Here is a 14,734-nt window from a genome sequence, read left to right on the forward strand (position 1 = left end):
CCAGAAACGCATCACGTAACTGTAAGAGTAAATAATAATGATATTAATAATAATAACTATGCACCCGTTTATAAGGAAGTTTGTTAATTAACTAATTTCTCTATCCAATGCTGTCACGTCACGTGACAAAAAAACGAACGATTCGAAAGACTCGAGAGATGAACTAATCAGTTCTCTTTCCGGCTCAGACCGCATAGGTTAAAGCTTATGGCACTGTCACGTGATGAACGAAAGACTCAAACCCGAAGACTTGTCAGATAAGAGGTGAGGTGAGCTAATCATAGACTGAAGACCCAGGTAAACAATGAATTAATCTTTTCTGTTTCTTATAGCATTATAGTTTTGTATTGTTTGTAGTCTGATGAACGTTTGCGTCAGTAGTAGACGAGTTAGGGAAGTAACACGTAACAATTTAATTATATTTTGCTAAAATGAACGAAATGACTCGAAAAAAGATTCGTTCATTTTGCTGAATGAGACTCAAAGGTCCGAGTCGGTAAAATGATCTGAACTTCCCATCACTAGCAGCAACAATAAAGTTACGCCTTCTTTCTTTGCGTGAACATTTGGGCAGTGTTATGCAAATCTTCCCACATCGTGACGTAGACATGTGGGGGCGTGTTAGAACGAGCCGTTTTAGGAGGGTGTGGACGAGTCTTAACTTTTATAAAGAATATATCTTTGGGTTTGAGACTAGTCTTTGCAACTTTAGGCATCTTATCTATTCACGAACAGCTTGTAACCCTCCAAAGAGAAAGGAAAACTTGAAATCGCATCATGTGACCCCTTTAATTAAAGCATGCACATATTTACACAAACTGCATACACTCTTAAACATGTTGAGGAAGTAATAACATTCTAAATGTATTACTGTATGTTCACTTGTGGGTCTCAACTGGTGTCGCTGGTCTGTTCTGATCATGAACAGCGAGGAGGAAAAAATGCTAAATGCAAATAATAAAATGCAGTTAACCAAATAAGCATATATTTATATTTGGCGCATTCATTTGCATTTTTGTTAATTTTCTTTGTTGGGTTGCCACTTAAATGAAGAAAAACATCTTGAAAACCACTAATAACTTTATAGATTTTTATTCACAAATGTAGATTGTTTATTAAACATTTGTATCACTTTTATCATATTGCTGTTGCTGTGGTTATAAAGGCAATAAACCATTTAATGTCATGCATTGGAGTGGTTTTACCACTGTGGTAAACTTAATGTAACACACTTCCTTTAGTGGCATATTGCTTTATTATGTGCTTAGCAAATACTTATATAATTTATAATGTGATTAATAATGAGAATCACTTTTTTATGTTTTTCAGATCTGTTAAAATGTTTTCTGGTGGAGAGGGAGAAGATGAAGGAGGAATTGAGAAGCTGTAAAGAAAAGATTCAGGTGAATCACACTTGCTTCTTTTTGTAGCATACATACTCTCAGCTGCTCCAAACCCTGACACTCAGTTTGTGCTTGACACTTTGGTTTCTATAATTTGCTCTTTTGAAGACAGAGGAAAATGCAACAGGAAGTCACATTGTTCCCAGAGGTGCAGGTCAAGGATTGTCTGGTAACAGCCTGTTAGCTTCAGCAAAGGCTTATGGGACATGCAATCCTACAAATGACTCCTTTCCTGACCTAGCTGAGGAATGGACATTGTTTTTGTGAGCGTGTGTGTTTATGTTATGGTTCTGCTAACATGGGCCTAAACTGGTAGTCTCAAGAAATCTATTTTTGACTGGAATGAGGAGAGGAAGAGAGGGAGGGGGCAGAAAAGAGAAAAATTGATAAAGAGAGGGACAGCAAAGAAAATCATTATCCCTTGCATAGATTTCTGAATAGATAGATTTAGTATGAAAGAAAGAGAAAGATTCAAATTAGTTATAGAAACATTTAAACAGGAGGACAGTCCTCTGGGTCTAAAAGTAGCTGTACAGGGTGTAAGGCTTGCAGAAGTAGGAGTGTTTGAGACGCAGATGGAAACAGGGAGTGAACGGGAGATAACTGAGGGGGATGTGGGGAATTCTGTTCAGCTCTTGCAAGAACAAAACTTTTTTGTTTAGCCACTATGACAGCAGAAGTCCGCATGTAACGACTCACTGACAAAACAACAGAGTGAGTGTGTGTTCTTACCCAGCCTTCTGTAAGTGGACATAACTTTACCATTCAACTCAGCCACTAATCACACTTACATGAACTTAGCTGAACTAAATTAATAATAGGACGAGTCAAGTCACCTTTATTTTATAGCACTTTTTTCGAGATAATTTCAAAGCAGCTTTACAGTATTATACAGGAATTTAACAGAATTAATCATGCAAACTTCAAAAATGAGACAAATCCAAATTGTGGCAAGACAATAATGTCATTATTCAGCTCGATTCAGTTCAGTGTTGGTTCAGTTCACTTCAATAACTGTCTAAAGTTAATTCATGAAATGAAACAAGACAATAGTGTAATTATTCAGCACAATTTAGTTTAAGTTTTGTTCTCATCCAGTAGTGTCAGTGCAGTTAAATTATATTGCTGAATATTAAGTGCCTTTTAGACCCCAAGTAAGCAAGACAAAAGTCACAGTGGCAAGGAACCCAAACCTTGGGAGAAACCAGGCTCAGTCAGAGGACCAGTTCTGATCTTTTTAATGTCACCAAATCAAAATCCACAACTCTTATTTTTTATGGAATGTTTATTATAAATTATTTATCTGTGCATATCATGTGCCCTCATATCTTGATCTTTAATGAAAAATTAACTTCCCCTCCCTCTCACAATGGCATCTGTTCTCTGATGACGTGTGCACTGGTGCAAGTGCAGGACAATAATCCATCACCTCCAACAACCACAGCAATTAGCAAGTGTCAACAATTCAATAAATTCCCATAAAAAGTCCTGCTGTACATACATCTTTCGAGATGCCGTTTCACAAGGATATACATCAAAATACAGGAGAAAAGTCAGTCGTAATTTCTGGTTCATGTTGACTTTAAATTGTCATATTGACACATTAGTCTGACTGAAATCATTGTTTTGCATAGGTTTTCCTATTTTTATTTTCAGACTGACAAAGCTCGGTAATGCAATTGTAGCATGACTTCATCTAGCATGTGTACTGTACATGTTTCTCAGGCTACACTTGGCCTCGCTGTTGTGCGCTTTCTCCAAAAGACAGAGATGATGCACAACGTGTATTAGATCCTTCAGATATTCTATTATGCATTATGCATATGACTTTCTTGCATGCTACCACACAACTCTCATATTCACTCACTTCATATTCACAAGATTTAGAGTCACTCTTTGGAATATTCCCAGGTTCATTTTGACCTGATTCTCTCACGCTGTGTCAACAAGCTCTCTCTCGCTCTGCTGGACGTTGCTAAAATGCTAAAAACCCATGTGCTAACAATGACTGTACTCACAGAGTATAAAATATGTTATGGGTGTGTGTGTGTCTGATGGGTGGTGGTGGGTCCCTTCATCTGCAGTTTTTGTTTCAATCTTACACGCACACATTATAACCGTAAGAAGCTGGGGGATCAGTTCCAGATGGACTGCGCTGAATGCAGGAGTCACACGCTGACTTTGGGTTCGCTGGAAAAAGCTTTAACCAATGTATTAGGCAATTGTGTCAGACACACTTGTCTGTGGGCGCTTTTCTGTGTGTGTGTAGTAGAGTGTAGCGATAATGTAGTCAAGTGTATTCTTGTCAAGTAGGGCGAGAGAATTACACTCTATCCAGGCCCACACAGAATGTACGAAGGTCCCCAAAAGAAGAGCAACAACTTCTTATCATCATGGGTGTGGTACTTCCTTAGAAATCCTTTGAGTCATTGAGCTGATGTCTAAAACATCACCACTGTCCAGAGAGAGAGAGAGAGAGGTGGGGTCATTTTCTGTCCTGTCTGGATGACTGGAAAGCTGTGAGTGTGAGCAAGAGAAAGACAGAATTTAATGACTTTAACAAGGTTGGATGATTGCCAACATGTGTTAATGCCGTTTCACTCAGTTCTTATTCATCAATAAAATGAAGTGTCCTTTCAGGGCAAATGCTTCAGGAATTAAACAGGCTAATAGGAAAAGCTTTTTTTTTGCATCATAAGGGAAAATGATTGGAAATCCCTCCTGTGACAGACCGTTCTTATTATGAAGTCATTGAGGATGTGTTTTCTTAACTAATATTCATTAGTCTTTTCATTTCCTATAAGGGCTGGAATACACTACACAACTTTTGCCCTGATGCTAGTTGCAGAGAACAAATTCAGAGACAGTTTGAGACACACTCTTTTTTAGCTTCTGACTGATTCCGTCCAGTCTGAGGATATCAAATATGTTTGATATTTTGAGCTGATTTTAGGAAACATTGTTTTCATTTGCCATGGGTCTCCTTGCAACAAGCTGCATGTTTGTGCCTGAGTTTTCTTGTTCTGAATGTCTGATTCTCAGTTGTTTAGTGTATATGTCCATTTTTATTTATTTTTTGCTGTAGCCATTTACAAAATCAGCAGATGTATGATGCCTAGTGTTTTGAAATCTGTTCAGATATGATAAGACGTAATGTATTCTTTAATGAATTTCAGAAGCAAGAAATATAATATTGGATTGAAATTTAAATTGTAACATCAATAAGTTAGTAGTTGTAGTGCATAAAATACTATTTACAAAATTATACAAAGCTATGCTGCTACACTAAATGTGCAGTCAACAATTTTACATTGTGCTTTGCCAAATATTTTAAAAGGGTTTAAAATTTAAAACACATTTTTTAAACACATTACACATTTTAGAGAGCACATAAATACTTAAATACCTCCCAATGTCTGTGTTCCTATATCAGATAGACTCTTATGTGTGTCAGAGAAAGTGTAATGTTGTGTATTCTTGCAATAATCAACTCCAGCTGGGGTCTGGAGGCTACAGAGTGATGAAGAGGGTCCTGAGACTTTCCCTGCTCTCTCTCTCTCCTCCTACTCTATTTCCATCCTCCTTCAGTGTTATTTGTTTAGACACAGCTAGGGTCTACAACCTTTTTCAGGCTAAGGTAGTAACGTCTGGCCTACACTAACATGCATATAGTATCAATGTATTTTCATACTTTAATGCTTACATTGTAAAACTATTAAAAATAATCATTATAGAATGTAATTGTATAACTTTGGTTGAAGTTAACATACCAGTATTTATATTTAATGTATAGTTTATTTTATTTTTTTCCCTCACAAAATAATAGCTCAATAATTGGCAGTCTTCCAACTGGTCTTATGTCTCTTTCTCAACATTTGTTAAATGTGAGCCAAAATCATCACAATTAAAAGAACCAAAGACTTAAATTACTTCAGTCTGTGTGCACTGAATTTATTTAATACACGAGTTTCACAATTTGAGTTGAATTACTGAAATAATTTATTGAATTTATTGAGATGCACCTGTATAGTAATTAGTAGTTCTCCACCCTTTCATCTAATTCTAATTTATTTTCTTTTTTTAGAATTTCTTTTGAATGTCCCCCCACTTTGGCATCTTTTGTCCTAAATGACTTTACCTGCTTATTGTACTCATCTTTTTCTGTCCGTTTTTTGTTTTGTTTTGTTTTTTTGGTTATTGTGAAGATTTGCACAATAATGACTCACTTTGATAAGTCAGTTGTTTGTCTTTATTTGAGTCATTTTCTATCTTTGGCAGAATCAACAGAGTTTCAGTCAGTTCTAATGAAAGAGAGAGGCATGAAATGAAATAGATGATGAAAGAGAGAGAAAGAAAGATCGGTCATGGTGTTTTTAGATTGTGATTATGAAACTAAGTTGTGTGTGTTTTACATATGTGTTATCATTCTAGGGAATCACTCTTGTATTTCTTGACATCTAACTATTGAGAAATCACTTTATCGCCAGGACATGCTCAAGGCTGCAAGCGGAGGAAGATTCCTGTGTGTGTGTGTGTGTGTGTGTGTGTGTGTGTGTGTGTGTGTGTGTGTGTGTAAATATGAAATGGCCCTGGACCACTGCAAGTAAATAGTACAGGATACGTTTCATGTCTTTGAAAGAGGACTCGTTACTGATCTTGCTGAGACGTGCAGAACAAGCTCAGATTTCTAAGAGTGGAGTTTAATGTAAGCATATTGTGTGTAAGTGTGTGTTTAGCAAACAGTGAGAGGTGGACAGCAGCACAGTATGATCACCATAGCGGTGAGATTCACAACAAACCTTTTCACCTCATTGACTCACAGCTGAGTTACAGCAATATCCAAGAGGAAAACATTCATATCCTCAGTCAACTGCTCTGCTCTCAAAGACCAGAAAGCCACTTCCTCCTAGTAATACTGTGTATTTTGTAATAGAGTAAAGATACCTTGAGGAACAGGTTTTTTGGCATGTGTGAACAGCAATGTTCCTATCAAATATGATATAAATTGTTTAATATATTGTATGTTTTTATTTCATTATAAAACATTTTATAAAGCAATATTTTAATTATTTATAACAATTTATTTTAACTATTGAATTATATATATAATATTTAAAATTATGACCGATTAATATAACTATTATTGTTATCTCTTTCTTTAGGCAGAACGTGAGGAGTGGCAGCAATTCCAGTCTGACCTGAAGGTGGCGCTAGTGGTATCAGACAGACTGAGGGCAGAAGCTGAGGAAGAGCGAAATACTTTAAGAGCAGCAAGGCAGGACATGGACACACAGCTAGCCAATGCCTTGCAGGATCGCCAGGAGTTCGAAAGTCAATTGGAGAGCCTCAGAGTTGAGTTGGAGCAAAGCAAGCAGAAACTGAAGCAGGTCACAGACAGCCACCAGGGGGAGCCGGTGATGAGGGGCCTAGAGAAACAAGATCAACTGTGGACAAATGAGATGAAGGGAAAAAGAGAAATACACATCTCTGGTACTACAGAGAGGTCAAGGTAAAGTTATCCAGTTATGTCAAAAGGTAAAGTTATCCTGTTATGTCAAATATTGCCAAAAATGAATCCTATACTTACAAAGGCTCAAGTTTTGAGATTGAATAAATGTACAATATAAATATTTACTATAAAGTATACTGGTAATACTTTACAATAACTAGTTGACTTAGTTGACTTTAGTTGATGCATTAACTAACAATGTGCAAAATATTTGTTACAGTATTTACTGATCTTTGTTAACGTTAGTTAATACAAATGCATCTCATCATTGTCAGTTCATATCAGATAAGGTCCATTAAATAATATTAACAGATACATCTTTTGATTTTAAGAATTTATTAGTGAATGTTAAAAGTAACATGAAGGTTAATGTGTTCATTGTTAATTAATGTTTGCATGTGTAGTTAACTAATGTTAACAAAGTACAGTAACCTTATTGTAGTAAAGTGTTAACAATATACTTTACAATATTATGATTAACAGTACAAATGTCTATATCTTTTAGCTGCCTCTCCTTAATATTTTAAATTAGTGCTTGGATGGTGTTTTGGTTAAAAAACTGGAATGAATCTGTTGAGTGAATTATTGAATTAATCACTCAGTACTCAAACTGATTCTTACTCATTGCAACCTACTGATGTAATTGTGGAACAGTCACAGAATAAATCAGTTTTTGGTGATCTAAATCAAAAGATTCAAATCAATAATGTGAATCAAAATCCTCTCTACTAGCTCTTAAGGCTTATGTGGGACATGTATTGTTTGGAAATCAAGGTAACGGACCTGTCTCGTCTGAACTTGTTAGAGTCAAGTCAATTCGTCTGAATGGAATAGATTCCCACCTTTGGAATCTGAAGTATTCTCAATTCCCAACAGAATCAAAGAATGGATTCTGATTCAGTATGATTCATGTTTGTGTTCATTCAGTGAGTTCCATCAAAAAATCATTGTGAATCACATTTGTTGCATGCCTCACATATATGATTTGTCCCATATAGAACATTGTTTAGTGATTCTAAATGATTCATTGTTTACAGCCCACAGTCTGTCAAAGAGACAGTGTGACCTATGTTACATTCATGGAGCATTCCATCATTTTGCAGGAGCCTGTGTCGACTGCCCTCAGATTACCCTGATGTTGTTGTAAATGGGACTTCCCTACCCTCAGTTACTATGGCAACAGAATCTGTGAGTAAAAAAAGTCAAATATTTAACAGTAAATATCAGTAAACAGTGTCTAATAATTTCAGACTTTTCAGAGCAAGGCTCAAGCAGCAAGTTTAGACCAACAGAGCAACAAGACCATCTCCAATAGAGGTGAGTAAACAGGAATTTCATTTGCACAATATCCCGTTGACTAGATTTCATTAAATATTTGTTCCTTTGCTAGCATACCAGACTCATACGGGCACAAATGATTTATTCTGTGTGCGTGTCTATGCATGTCCAACAGATAAGAAAGTGGAGAAATCAGTCCTACAGACATGCAACTCTTCAGTTTTAGATGTGACAAATAAGATCAACAGGACAAGGTGAATCAAACATTGTTACCTCTTTTTCCACTGTTCGTTCATGAGAAATATTATAATGATTGTCAAAGAATGGAGAACTGACATCCATCTCCTTTCCCATCAGGACACAGGAGGATTTCCCATCAGGACTCAGGTCACTGAGGCTTCATGGCAGCTCCAGGCGGAACTCCCTGCTTTGCTGGTGTCAAGGCAGAACTCAGGGATACAAGGTACTGAATTCAACCAAACAACTGACAGATCAAACTTGGCAGCCACACGCCCCCTAGTCTCAGCCTCAAACAGCATGGACCTGTAACGGGGCTGACAAGACGTGAGACGTGCAGATCCATAAGCAAAGCTTTATTTGGAGAAGACAGAGACATGGTCATAAGACAGGCAGGGTCAAACAGTGGCAAACAGGTATATGGCGGGCAAGACACAAGAATAATCCTAGGGCTAGCGTGGGTCGACGATTGGCAGACAGAGTCACAGGGGCAAGGCTAAAGGGAGAAATCCAGGAAAACAGGCGAAGATCTAAAACCCGGAAAAACGGCTAAGGCTAAGGCTAAGGCTAAGGCTAAGGCTAAGGCTAAGGCTAAGGCTAAGGCTAAGGCTAAGGCTAAGGCTAAGGCTAAGGCTAAGGCTAAGGCTAAGGCTAAGGCTAAGGCTAAGGCTAAGGCTAAGGCTAAGGCTAAGGCTAAGGCTAAGGCTAAGGCTAAGGCTAAGGCTAAGGCTAAGGCTAAGGCTGGGACACACATGAGGGCTCTGTAGTGTAGCTATCTGAGATATGCGCTAAACAATACTCGGCAGAGGGAAGGGATCAGAGTGAGTGTTAAATAGTGAGGGAGTGATATGAAACAGCTGGGTGCAATCAGTGTTAACAGCTGTGTGCAATCCTAGCTGAGTGCAATCAGTGCAATGAATGATGGGATATGTAGTCCGGGGTGATGTGCAACAGTGTGTAGTGCGAGAGTCAATGAAATCGGAAAGGGTGACCTCTGATGGCTAGCAGATGGAAGTTCATGGACCGGATTCGTGACAGGGCCACCTACAATCCTTTCACTGACTGTTTGATGCACATTGTACACACAACTGAAAAGCACTTTTTCTGGAAAGCTCTAGTCTGACACACAGGGTTTTTTTTACCAGTCTGCAAAAGGAAGCCTGGAAATTGTGTTTATAAGTTACTGGGTTGAAGCAACAAATACTGAATTTCCCAAAGTTCACTTTTTTTTTTTGAGGCACTTAATAGCAAGTCAACTAGATGTACAAGTTTGGAGTCAGTACAACTTTTGTAAAGAAATGTATCATTTATGTAGCAAAATTTGTATATTTATTTTTAGATTTTTTTGTATTTATTCAGCAAAGATGCATTAAATCAGTCGGACTTGAAGGTTGTGGGTTCGAGTCTCAGGTCTGGCAGGAATTGTCGGTGGGGGGGAGTGAATAACCACCACTCTCTTCCACCTTTAATACCACGACTGAGGTGAGACCCTTGAGCAAGGCACTGAACCCCCAACTGCTCCCCGGGCGCCGCAGCAAAAAAATAAAGGCTGCCCACTGCTCCGGGTGTGTGTTCACTACTGTGTGTGTGCACTTGGATGGGTTAAATGCAGAGCACAAATTCCGAGTATGGGTCACCATACTTGGCCACATGTCACTTCACTTTCATCAGTGGTTCTTAATCCTGGTCCTCGCGACCCCCCCAGCTCTGCATATTTTGCATGTCTCTCTTGTTTAACACACTTGATTTAAATCACCAGCTCGTTAGAAGAGAGCTCCATGAATGAACTTTGTTCCGAATGACATGGTCCCTACACAGTGTTCACTGCTCTCTACTCCCTGCACAAAAAAAATCAGCTGAAGTTTACTTCACTTTAGAACACGAATTTACGCTATACCGCTGCACCGCTACACCGCTGCCTGCTCCTGAAGTGGACATCACAGGGCACTTAAGGTCGAATGGAACAAACCTCTGAAGCGATAAAAGAAAATACAAAATGTGCAGAGCGGGGGGACGCGAGGACCAGGATTAAGAACCACTGCATTAAATGAATGAAAAGTCACAGTAAAGACATTTATAATGTTACAAAAATTCTAGTTTAAATAAATGCCATTCTTTTGAACTTTCTATTGATCAAAGAATCCTGGGGGGAAAAATGTATCATGATTTCCACACAAATATTAAGCAGCACGATTTCTGAAGGATGACATGACACTGAAGACTGGAGTAATGGCTGCTGAAAATTCAGCTTTGCCATCACAGGAATAAATTACATTTGAAAATAAATTAAAATAGAAAACAGTTAAATAGTAAAATAAATAGTAAAAATTAAATAGTAAAATGTTTCACAATATTACTGTTTTACTGTATTTTTGATCAAATGCATGCAGCCTCTGTGAACATAAAAGACTTCTTTCAAAAATATTTTAAACTGTGGTGCATATGTATATTCTGTTGTGCTTTTAAATTATATCTGTGAAATAATAGGGACTTTTTTTTCTTCTGCATTTATTATATTTGATTCGGCTGATTATTTTTGTCTGTACAACCATTCATGAAGACTGCCACACCATTATTTAAATCACCTTTTTCTATGCAGGTATATTACTGTGGTACAAACTATTTGAGATACAACCAAACAGCAGAAGAAAATGTATGTCAATCCCCCAGTCTCTTCCTGTCTAAGTGGGTGGTTCTTGGCCAGAAAAATATTATACAATAAAATTGGACTATGTAGAATAGATATATGTAGAATATCTGCCTGTCTCTCTTATTTTCTCTTATTTACATAAAATTTTAAGAATACTGTTTTTATGTGTTTTTCTAATAGAAAGTAGATGAAGTTAGTTTTTTAGGAGTAGTTCTGGATTCACAATTTGAATTTGACAAACATATAAAAAGACTTTCAAAAATAGTTAAGATGAACTTAAATTGTTTTAAACTTATTAGGCATTACATTACGACTGAGGCAGCTCATCTGTTCCTTCCTGCATACAATGATTTTGTCCCGTATCTCATATTGTATTACAGTGTGGTCTCAAACTACTGACTCTTTAATTAGAAAAATTGAGATGCTGTATAATCGGGCTTTAAAAATAGTGGATTAAAAAACAACTCAATGGCATCACTGTCATATTTTAAAGAAATGGCATATGCTTAGTTTTATGAATTTAAAAAATGTATCATACGTGAAATTGATTTTTAAATGCTTGCATAATAAGGCACCTTCTGTTATATGATAAAGAGACACGATGATATAGGCCGAACCACTAGGAGCACAGAGGTTGGAAATTGTAGGATTGGGTTTTGTAGAACATCACAAGGGCGAAGAGCATTTTCTGTAAAGGGATCCCAATTTTGGAATATGTTGCCAAATGAGTTTAAAGTGATACATGATATAAAGTCTTTTACATTGATGGTTAAGCGTTGGCTCAAAATAAACCAGACGCGCATATTTATATTTTAATATGCTTCCTTACTAGTTATTTATTAGGACTGGAAGAGTCTATAAAACTTGGTCAAGTTTTTTGTTTGTTTGTATGTTTGTTTTGGTAGGCTACAGATAGTTATTTTATTATAATTATTTTGGTTATTTATATATGTATTAATTTTTTAGAAAAGCCTTTCTAGGGACATAAGATGCAAATTAGCGTCAGCTATAATCTCTATGTGCAGTGCATGTTTTTCCAGTCTTTGACTGGAATTATGGTTATTGTATTGTCCCTATTCAAATAAACGTATAAATAAATAACTAAATTTTGATGCCTCCTGTCTTTCTCTCAGAATATTGAGATCACTAATTTCAGCAGTTGCTGGGTGGATGGTTTGGCCTTTTGTGCGATTTACCACAGTTACCTCCCCTCTCACATACCATATGACAAACTCAGTCCAGAGAATAAGGTAATATACACTTCATACACATGGCTTGCATACAAACATATTAACATAAGGGTTGTTATGATGATGTTGATGATGATCTTATCCACAGAAAGAGAATCTCATTCTAGCATTCCAAACTGGAGAAGGTTTTGGAATCTCTACATCACTGGTGAGTGAACTTAAATTTTTTTTCTAAACAGTTGTATTCAATTTCGTAACTCAATCATTTGATTACTACACCCTGATTCCACCACCAAACAAATCAACCAATGCACTATTAATTAGTTCCAGCTTGAAAAGAAAGAAAGAAAAGAATCTGTCAGCTATCGGATCAGATGAGAATGAGAAACTTGACAGGCCAGATGTGAAAATGACTCAATCATGATTGAATAGATATGTGAATAACTTATATGATTGATATATGATATGAATTGGCTCAGAAATGATTGGCTGAACATGAGAATTACTCAAACATGACTGAATGGATATGTAAATGCCTCAGACATGATTGGCTGAACATAATAACAATCGTGAACATGATGACACAATTGTGAATCAAAAAATAACTCAAACACAATTCATGGAAATGTTGCAAATATGAATATTAATATGATTTTGTGTGGTTGTTAATTTCTGACTAATGTTTCTTTGTGGTTCCTCAGACGGTGGAGGAGATGCTACTAGATGAAGCACCAGACTGGCACAGAGTTCTGGAATACGTAGAGAGCATCTATCGTCATTTTGAGATGTAAGACTGTGAATATACACGTCCTGATCATTTATAGTGATCACGAACGCTTTCAAAATTCCACCACAGCATCAGTATGTGCTCTGAGGGGAGTACACAACTTCAAGTAACCTTAAAGTGGGCCTGAATGTTGATCTTTAGCTGTTGATATGGGATCAGATTTTTTTTTTTTAATAACTAAGAGGTTTGTATTAGAGACTAGATAAGGTTTTGCTGGTTAGCATGGCCTGCTAACACTTCCACTTATTCTGACTTCTCACAAACAACAAATGATTTGCTTTTTTCATTATATTATACTGAAGAGCTGTCAAATGGACTTAAGGGCTTGTGACTGTGTGCTTTCTTGTTGTGCCATTAACCAATCAGCATTGAGCCCAAAAACTAAGCAAACAGGTTGCTTACTTGTGGGGGTCCTGCACCAGCCCTGCATTCATCCCACTGAAATGAACTGGAATGCTATTGAATAGCTTGTCCTAGTATTATAGATCTCCTGAGCAGCTCCTGAGAAAGGCTGGAGTGTCTGTGTAAAGTAGGTTTTTGAGTTGGATGAAGAGTGTCCATCAAAATTACGGTTTTGTTAACCTTTCTGCCCTCTGTTGGTTTTCATGTGGTGTTGCAGGTTTCAATTAGTCTGTTTGCCATTTTGATGTTGATTAATTGATGACTGATGTTAAAGCCTGGTTAAGGAACTGAGCTGATTATTTCATTTTGTTTTCTTTGAGCCCCAAAACCATCACTGATACTCTGACACCAAAGTACTATTCGTGTGATGCAGATATTAAAGGAAAATAAGATTCCAAAGGCATGAATCGATAAATAAATATTTTGATTATATTGTTTATGTCTGTTTTTCTTGCTCAATTCCCATTATAACCAGTAAAACTATAACAAATTCTGTGATGGTTTCTATTGTTTTTTGTTGTTGTTGTTTTTTTCAGCAGGGTTGGTAAGAAGAAAATATGTAAAGCGTTGATGAAAGGGACATTTAGGCATCATAGTTTCAGCAGGCCTCAAATGTCAGTGGCTGCGTAAAATTATTCTGGCACAGACACATTATTGCTTCCAGTATTTTATCCATTCTCTCTGTCACTGTTAGAAATTTATTCCTATTTATTTTTTTATATTATTCCTAATTTCAGTTTTAGTTACGACGTAGTCTTTGATATATGGAAGTGATTCTTGTTTTGAAATAAACGAATAAAGACCAGCTGACTGACATGATTATTTTATTCGACCATTTAACTTCCACAGGACAGACACGTAAGAATGAAAGTAGTGAAAGTTATGGGCATAAGGGAAATTATTTCTCCAGTAAAGAAGTAAATTTCCTATAATAAAAGTGTCTGTGAGAATGCTTGATTAATCTAGGTCGTACTTTATGTTGGTGCTGTACATAAAATATATATTACTTAAATGTCTTCTTTAAATATTACTTAAAAGTGTTTTTTTTCCTTCCTTATTTATATTGGCTTACATTGGTCTTCAAAGAGTGTATTTCAATGAACATATAATATACTCTTAGGAGGGCATTTACAGTTTTAATTTACTGGACACTGATCGCCTGCTGGTCGCTATTTAAAAAATCTGCATGAATGAATACTCTTGTAATAAATAAATAATAAAAATGAATAAATAAATTAGTACCGTATTTTACCAGAATATGAGAGACTTTTTCTTTGA

At 36.6% G+C, this 14,734-nt stretch overlaps 1 protein-coding gene across 3 annotated transcripts in view; it reads left to right on the forward strand.

Annotated features, from left to right (window-relative positions):
- The window catches only part of LOC107583064 (cytospin-A-like), a 20,572-nt gene extending 6,643 nt beyond the window's left edge, over positions 1-13,929 (forward strand). For 2 of the 3 annotated variants that reach the window (XM_016269163.1, XM_016269176.1), the window contains exons 4-12: positions 1,330-1,403; positions 6,566-6,912; positions 8,016-8,100; positions 8,163-8,229; positions 8,366-8,444; positions 8,548-8,653; positions 12,211-12,327; positions 12,416-12,475; positions 12,969-13,929. In XM_016269163.1, the coding sequence (XP_016124649.1) occupies positions 1,330-1,403; positions 6,566-6,912; positions 8,016-8,100; positions 8,163-8,229; positions 8,366-8,444; positions 8,548-8,653; positions 12,211-12,327; positions 12,416-12,475; positions 12,969-13,058 (1,025 nt within the window). In that variant the 3' untranslated portion in view covers positions 13,059-13,929. The remainder of the gene's footprint in view (positions 1-1,329; positions 1,404-6,565; positions 6,913-8,015; positions 8,101-8,162; positions 8,230-8,365; positions 8,445-8,547; positions 8,654-12,210; positions 12,328-12,415; positions 12,476-12,968) is intronic. The other variant, XM_016269169.1, reaches the window with a different exon arrangement.
- The last annotated feature ends 805 nt before the right edge of the window (positions 13,930-14,734 follow it).

The sequence above is a fragment of the Sinocyclocheilus grahami genome, unplaced genomic scaffold (genome assembly GCF_001515645.1).
Source record: "Sinocyclocheilus grahami isolate Dianchi unplaced genomic scaffold, SAMN03320097.WGS_v1.1 scaffold4.1, whole genome shotgun sequence".
NCBI lineage: Eukaryota > Metazoa > Chordata > Actinopteri > Cypriniformes > Cyprinidae > Sinocyclocheilus > Sinocyclocheilus grahami.